The sequence below is a fragment of the Penaeus chinensis genome, chromosome 4 (genome assembly GCF_019202785.1).
Source record: "Penaeus chinensis breed Huanghai No. 1 chromosome 4, ASM1920278v2, whole genome shotgun sequence".
Taxonomy (NCBI): domain Eukaryota; kingdom Metazoa; phylum Arthropoda; class Malacostraca; order Decapoda; family Penaeidae; genus Penaeus; species Penaeus chinensis.
The window spans coordinates 34,839,566-34,847,940 of NC_061822.1; the positions used below are offsets into that span (position 1 = coordinate 34,839,566).

Below are 8,375 nucleotides of genomic sequence, written 5' to 3' on the forward strand. Positions count from 1 at the left end.
TACAGCCAGAGGCACCACATGTGCTCTGGCTGTTGAAGTTAGTCTTGGTAGTAGCAGTGAGTGGTACTGTTTGGCATAATATAAATATTTGAAGCACTAACTGTTTGTGGTGCAAGTACTTTCATGTAAGATTTTTTTCATTCAGCACAAACATTTCAAAGAAATTGTTTTTTATTACAATTTATGGCACAAAATATTCTTCCAACAAGATACTCTGTATGATGCAATTTCTTGACTTCTCTGTTTTGCATAATAAATTTTACATATATCTATATATCTATTTATCTATCGAACTAGACAAGAACTCCAGCATTTACTGTTATCAAAGGAGCTACATATTGGGCCCACATTAGGGAATGACAAATAATAATATACATAAATATATATAAATATAAATGTAGATTGAAATAGACAGAGATATAGATACAGACATAGGCATAGTATACATGTAGATGTAGGTGTAGGTGTAGGTGTAGGTATAGGTATAGGTATAGGTATAGGTATAGGTATAGGTATAGGTATAGGTATAGGTATAGGTATAGGTATAGGTATAGGTATAGGTATAGGTATAGGTATAGGTATAGGTATAGGTATAGGTATAGGTATAGGTATAGGTATAGGTATAGGTATAGCCATAGCCATAGCCATAGCCATAGCCATAGCCATAGCCATAGCCATAGCCATAGCCATAGCCATAGCCATAGCCATAGCCATAGGCATAGGCATAGGCATAGGCATAGGCATAGACATAGGCATAGACATAGACATAGACATAGACATAGACATAGACATAGACATAGACATAGACATAGACATAGACATAGACATAGACATAGACATAGACATAGACATAAGTATAGGTATAAGTATACATGTATATAATTACTGAAACAGATATAGACATAGAGAAATAGATACAAATATGAAAATAGAGATGGACAGATAGATAGAGACAGTCCCATGTCGACATACAAATATCAATATAAATAAATAGGTATAATTATAAGTAAACATATGATGTATCTGTATAAAGTTATGTGCGTAAAAAAACTATGTGAAAGAATATCAGCCATCTTCTAGCCATCTTCAGGTATAAAAAAATAGAACTTACTTCCCAGAAACAATAACAAAAAGGTAAACACTTGTTACTTTGGAGTACTCACAATGGGGTCTTCTGTTCATTATTGCTTCAATCTGATTGGCTCCAGCAAGAAAATGCAGCATTAAAAGGAAGGCCACGCTACATAATTCCCATAGTGGGATCTCTGTGTCCATTTCATACAATTTGTGCTATTTTGCAAATAACTGAACTGAGAAATCCGCTTCTAACAAAATGTGACATTATTACAAAACTTGAATTATTTTCTAAAAAATCACATTTCATATCTTGCAGAAATAGTCAGTTACTTTGCATACCATATGCTTAACTGGTACCACTAAGGTAGTACTCAACATGAATGGTACCACTACCATCTGTGTGTGTGTGTGTGTGTGTGTGTGTGTGTGTGTGTGTGTGTGTGTGTGTGTGTGTGTGTGTGTGTGTGTGTGTGTGTGTGTGTGTGTGTGTGTGTGTGTGTGTGTGTGTGTGTGTGTGTGTGTGTGTGTGTGTGTGTGTGTGTGTGTGTGTGTGTGTGTGTGTGTGTGTGTGTGTTTGTTTGTTTGTTTGTTTGTTTGTTTGTTTGTGTGTTTGTTTGTTTGTGTGTGTTTGTTTGTGTGTGTGTTTGTGTGTGTGTATGTGTGTGTATGTGTTTGTGTGTGTGTGTGTGTGTGTGTGTGTGTGTGTGTGTGTGTGTGTGTGTGTGTGTGTGTGTGTGTGTGTGTGTGTGTGTGTGTGTGTGTATGTGCGTGTGCGTGCACATGTGTGCACGTGTGCGTGCGCGTGTGCGTGCACGTGTGTGTGTGTGCGTGTGTGTGCGCGCCTGTGGTCTCCTGTGGTCGCGTGTGTGTGTGTGTGTCTGTGTGTGTCTGTGTGCATGTGTGTGTGTGTGTGTCCATGTGTGCATGTGCGTGTGTGTGTGTGTGTGTGTGTGTGTGTGTGTGTGTGTGTGTGTGTGTGTGTGTGTGTGTGTGTGTGTGTGTGTGTGTGTGTGTGTGTGTGTGTGTGTGTATGTGCATGTGCATGTGTGTGCCTGTTCATATGTGTGGGTGTTCATGTGTATGCCTGTGAGTGTATGAGTGTGCGTACATGCATGTGTGTGCGTGTGCTTGTTTGTGTTTGTGTATGTGTGAATAGCTAGAGAGATAAAAAAAAAAAAAGAGACAGATAGATAGGTATATAGGTTAAAAGGTAGACAGGTAGATAGGTATAAAGGTACATAGGCAGATAGATAGGTAGATACAAAGACAGACACATACTGATACATAAGTAGATACATAGGTAGGTATGTAGATAGAGAGATAGAGATATAGACAGATAGACAGATAGATAGATAGATAGATAGATAGACATGTAGATAAATATATGGATCAATATATATAAATATGCACATGTATATGTGCATACATAATGGTAAGCATTGGTGTATATATGTACATGTACATTTGGTAACACATTCAGTTACTCATTGACTCCCTCATTCACATGATCCCATTTCCACTCACACATGCACACACACATGTATATATCATATACAAAAATGGTTAGATTCTAAATACCTTGCTCGAAAATTTGAGGTTTACATAAGATCTCTTTCTTTTCAAGTTTTATAGTCAATCAATCATGTTCTTTCCACAAACACAAAAAAGGCATCGATGGTGAAAATCTTGCACTCAGATCTTAACAGAATTCAATTCAATGGTTAAACAAACAGCTGACAATGAAACTATAAAATGCTGATAAACCCTTTCACTGAACAGCTTCAACAAAGGGGGGTAAATACAGCATCATGTGACAGAAAAGCATATGGTCCTAGGTGAAAAGCCAACATGCTAAATGAAGTCACTTGAGGTAATGCCATAATATAATGGCTAATGAAACAGTCTTGTATACTGAATGCATCTGCAATCCTCATGCAGTAGCTCATTCTCTCTCAAACAGGGAACACAGCATTTTCCTACCATGAGTATATTTCATTCAATTGAGAGGAAGCCTAATACATCACTGAGGCTCGATAGGATCCACACTATATTTGCATGTAATCACAACCAAGATTTTTTGCTAAACATTTGGTTGGAGACAATGCAGAGTGCAACATTTCCAAGTTTTAATCTGTGCAAGTTCCATGTGAAAAAAAATCAAAAGAAATGGTTAAAAGAAGAAAAAGAAAAAAGAAAAAAGTCTCTCTTCTTAGATCTAGTCATACAGAAGCATTAAATCTCAATAGAAGTCATACGCAAAAAGTTGCAGAAAGGTTGTGCTATATGTATATTCTGAAAATATTAAAACACTGAAAATACTGACATTCCAGACATTCTTCCCTTTATCTCTAAATAAGAATTTAATGTGCTGTGAAATAGGGTATTAAAACATTGCCATAACAGCCACATGACAGGCTTTAGAATCAATACTTGGAGGTATATACTGTTTTAATGTTGCAAAGTTTCACTCAATAGCTCTGAGGCAACTTTACACACACACACACTTATAAAAAACACTTATCTTGTATATGAACAAACATACACATACATATAATCATATACACACTCATACACACATGCACACACAAATATATGCTTAGAATGTATCATTGTATATATGAATGTGTATATTTATATGTATATAAAAACATATATATACATACTTTCATACATATATATAGATATATATGTATGAATGTGTATATATATGTATATGTGTATATGTATATATACATATATATATATACATGTATATACATATATATACATATGTATACATATATATAAATATATATATACATATACATATATATAAATACATATATATATACACACACACACACACACACACACAACTACATATATATGTATTTACACATTTTTATGAGCATTGAAGGGGCTTTCACACCCTTTACACATCTGTTATATGACTAGGTAGAGCAAAATCTATCAGTGATAACAGAGATATCTCTAATGGATAATATATCTTTATATCACCTGTTATGAAGATGATGAGCAGATGAATAGATATTAGCATTGGTCACTGATGTTCCAACCACACAAGGGATTGTTCTTCAGGTAAATATAGTACTATGTGAACAACAATAAGTCCTATCTGAATTTTTTGAAGGGTCTTTATATCAGGCTTGTATGTAATCAATAAACTACCAATTTATTTCTCAACAAGATCAAGGAAAGCTAAGCATCAGGTTATCCTGAACAGGCACTTCAAAGTGTGTGAGGGTACTTGGCACTAACAACAATGGAGTCATACACTTCTGCAACGTGAGGATGACACGTGTAAGACAAATCAGATCTAACCTCAAGAACCTAGGGGTTTCTTGGGTTTAATTTTCTCATAGGAAAACTTCTGGCCTCTGTCCAGCAGGCGGCCACTACCTTCCTCCTCATATAGGGTCTTCTTTTTCAGGAAATGGAAATGATCAAGGGCAAAGTTGTAAAAGTCATTCTCTAGTCGCCAGACCTGGGGGGGTGAAAAAAACATATCAATATATGAAAAATTGCTTGGATGTTTTAATACATTACAGAATACAGACCCCTGTATTTCTGTTTGGTTGGCCTTCATTTTGAAGTAAGCAGATTAAAAAAAGACAATGCAATGCTACAATATCCACAATTGGAAACATGACTAAAAATAACTTTTGGTGGTTAATGGTAAACAATAGTTTAGCATCCTTAACAAGTCCTCAATCGTCATATTTCATTCTAAATCAATCACAAAAAAAATCCTACATCACGGTAAAAAAATGAATGCTATTATCACCTAGTATACAGAATCATATGGGTGTTTATGACATGTTATAGTTTCACCTATTACTCCCAAGCTACCATACATATAAGTCTCTATTGCTTATCCATATCCCAACACTTTTTTCAAATGAATTATACATGCAGTGAATATAATCGTGAACTTTATCTATTCTTCCAATTAATGTCTTTTTTCACATGTCCTTTAAAAAAAAACTTCATCCTTTCAAACAAAGCTGATGATACAGAATTATGTATCAAACAATAAACCTAAAGAAAAAACAAAAACTTACCTTTGTATTCTGCAGCTTTGCAATTGTCTCTTCTGAGGGCATGATCTTTTTCACTGTTTTTCTTAAATGCGATTTGGAACCTGTAATACAAAAGACTTACACTGCTCTTCTGACTATTACATCTATATGCTCACCATCAACTATGATATTACTCGTTTCATTTGAACTATTTGACCCTAGGCAGTGATTTACCCAAATTATCAGTAATAATCTTATAAAATGAAAAAAAAAAAAAATTCTTTCCTAATCAAGATCAGTTTCTAATGTCCTTTTGTTATTGTAAAATACTGAAATAAACAGTATGATAAATGTGGAGACATATGTCTCAAATATTTTAATCATATAAGAATGCTCAGTTTTCCCCTACTCTTAGTTCCGTTCCACAGCCAGAAAGAGTTGGCATTATGAACCATGCTCATTGCAACAAATGTAGAAAAAGGTATGAATAAGAATGAATATCATGGCACAAGAAATTATTTGACCTGTTTCATTATATCTTAATCAGGAACATTTTTCTGTATTTCTGATGAATATATATGCTTAACCAGTCAAATGTATCTCTTTCACTACAGATATTCTTTTTTGTGCATACTTTTTTCTTTATTTGGACCCCTTTCCCCTACCCATGATAAGAGTAATACCTACACTATTTGGAAAAACAAATAACAATTTACTAGTCTTAAAAATACCAGATAACAAATGACATACCTGTGATATACAAATCAAGAGCCCCTTTGAACATCTGCGGGAGTGAGTATTCCAGCATGGCAACAAAATCTTTAAGTTCCTCTGTGACTCCAACAAGGAAATAATTGTGGACCAGGTTATGCTTTGCTTGCTCAAGGGCCCAAGCTGAACCTGGAACCCTGGTTGTGAGAGAAAAATTGGATGAGAATGAAAAAATAAATCAATATGCATTCAGTGTTCTGCACAACTTCAGGTAGGACAATGTTACACATTGAAAGACAAATTAGAAAGTTAATCAATGTATATTTCATTATCATATTTTTTTCAATATATTCTATAAAAAAAATATCTGAATCATAAAACTCATCATAAATAATGAGTAAATATTTGAGACTATATGTTCTTGTAAATAAAGCTACCTTCTCTTCAACAAAAAACAGACTTCCAACCATTATTCAACAGCTGAATTTACAAACCAGCAATCTGAATGGTGACCACAGAAGAAGGGGACCTGCAGCCACAAGTGGTTCATCGAGCAGTCTGGATGATCCTTTGCAACACATTCATCCAAGGTCTGAAATTGGTAACATGTAGTCAAAAGTTCCATGATCTTAATCCTCTCTAGCTGTTATTTTATCCAGTTAAATTAATACTTATTTGACAAACAACAAAATGTAGAAGCAATATAAACAATTCTGTACAGTTTCACATGGCCAGAACTAACCAACATAAAGCCAAGATGCAGCACAAATGCTTCTCAATAATACACACAAATACAATATATAGACAATTCATAGGCTTGTCAATTCACTTTCATATCTAATCTGTACCAATTATCAATGATACATAAATTCTTTTTTTATGTCATGTCTTTTGATTTGGTAAGAAACAACAAACAGTAGACAAAAAGGAGGAAGATTTTCTTAAAATAAAAGCACCAAGCTTATGGCATCTACTCTGTCTTAAAAAAAAATTATGATATTCAGGACCCTAAAACACAACTTTCTAAGTTAAAGTAGGTTAAACCTATATACAAATATGTTAGTCTTCATGAGATTTTAATATACAGTTTTAGGTGACAGATACAATAAATAATTTCCTGTACGAGCATTTCACAAAAACAATCCAGTATTCCTGTGCAGGTACCTCAGTTTGATTAAATTTGTTTACGATGACAGGCCAGAAACATGTGAGAGTTCCAGTATTTTCTTATGAAATGGAAGTATTTTGAGTCAATTCTTGGCATCAATCCTAAATGGGAAATGAACTGTTGTCATACAGAGATGTCTGCCAGGAGTTGCATATTACTTATATTCAAATGATAACTTATAATATTCAGGTTTAATCAGATCCAGTTACTTTACATCTCAGAGGCATTTTTATGTTTTTGTCTATCTGAGAAAGAATCTAATAAAAATAGAATGCTTGGTGGATTTTTCCTGGAAGAGTAGCATGCTACTTTTTCAAAACATTTGCATGGCTAAACACCAACTTTAAATATTTCAGTAAATGGAAATAGGACCACAAATAATTAAACTAAGGAGATAATAACAGCTTGCATGATCTTAGGGATAAAAGTCAGAACTGGCTTTTAAATGAGCACAGAGCATATTCTATATAAGCAGCATCTGTAGTCTTAACCCTTAAAGGAAGCTGTATCTAGTGATAAGCATGATAAACAATCACTTCTATCTACTCTCATTCAATTCAAATCTTAATATATAGGTGTCAAAATTCACATGATGAGACTTGAAAAGATTACAATAAAATTCCAGCATCTTTTAGAAATACTGGTACAGCAGTTAATCATGCACAGCAGCAATTCTTGTAGACATCTCTCAATCCTTACCATTTTATCACCCATCCTTTTACGTATGAGATATGGCCGCAGATCATCCCCATACCGAACAAAGTAATAGTATGAGACAAGGCGATCCAAAGGCTTTCTGATGATATTGATGTACAGCGGCTGTCTACTCACACCAAACCTATCAAAGTCATTTTTAGAAAAGTCAGTCAATAGATATAGATACCCTACAAATAAATGTAAATGAACAGATGCAGGTTCTTTACTTTTCTGAGACACTTATATCAGATAAACTATACTCAAAACACTCAATACAAGACCATCATAAACACGTTTATGAAATTTTCACGACATATAAAAATTTCAGTACAAATTTCAAGCTAAAAAGAATTTATATTTAAATATTTCCCCTCCAAAAATTAGTCTTAACATAATACATATATATATATATATATATATATATACATATATATTTATATACAGTTGTATATCCTTATACATAGGGTGCCATAAAATAATACTGCACTTGCTAGAAACACTTCCATAACTTTATTATGGATTCCGTCCAAGTCTCTGGTGATTTCTATTTCACCTAACCTACATCAGCAAAACATTTCTCTTTCAGGTCACATTTCATAAGAAGAACCAAAAAGGTTGGATGGGGGACAAAACAAAAAACTGTTGGACATTCACAGTTATGAGGATGGCTTGCAACAAGGTGAAACAAGAATCGCTCAAAGCAT

General features: G+C 34.0%; 1 protein-coding gene across 5 annotated transcripts in view; it reads right to left on the bottom strand.

Annotated features, from left to right (window-relative positions):
• Positions 1 to 4,230: 4,230 nt before the first annotated feature.
• The window catches only part of LOC125024926 (heparan sulfate 2-O-sulfotransferase 1-like), a 13,351-nt gene continuing 9,206 nt past the window's right edge, over positions 4,231 to 8,375 (bottom strand). For all 5 annotated transcript variants that reach the window (XM_047612700.1, XM_047612702.1, XM_047612704.1 and 2 more), the window contains 5 exons: positions 7,675 to 7,813; positions 6,302 to 6,399; positions 5,847 to 6,004; positions 5,139 to 5,218; positions 4,231 to 4,561 (listed from right to left, as the gene is read on the bottom strand). In XM_047612700.1, coding sequence (XP_047468656.1) covers positions 4,400 to 4,561; positions 5,139 to 5,218; positions 5,847 to 6,004; positions 6,302 to 6,399; positions 7,675 to 7,813 — 637 coding nt within the window. In that variant the 3' untranslated portion in view covers positions 4,231 to 4,399. The remainder of the gene's footprint in view (positions 4,562 to 5,138; positions 5,219 to 5,846; positions 6,005 to 6,301; positions 6,400 to 7,674; positions 7,814 to 8,375) is intronic.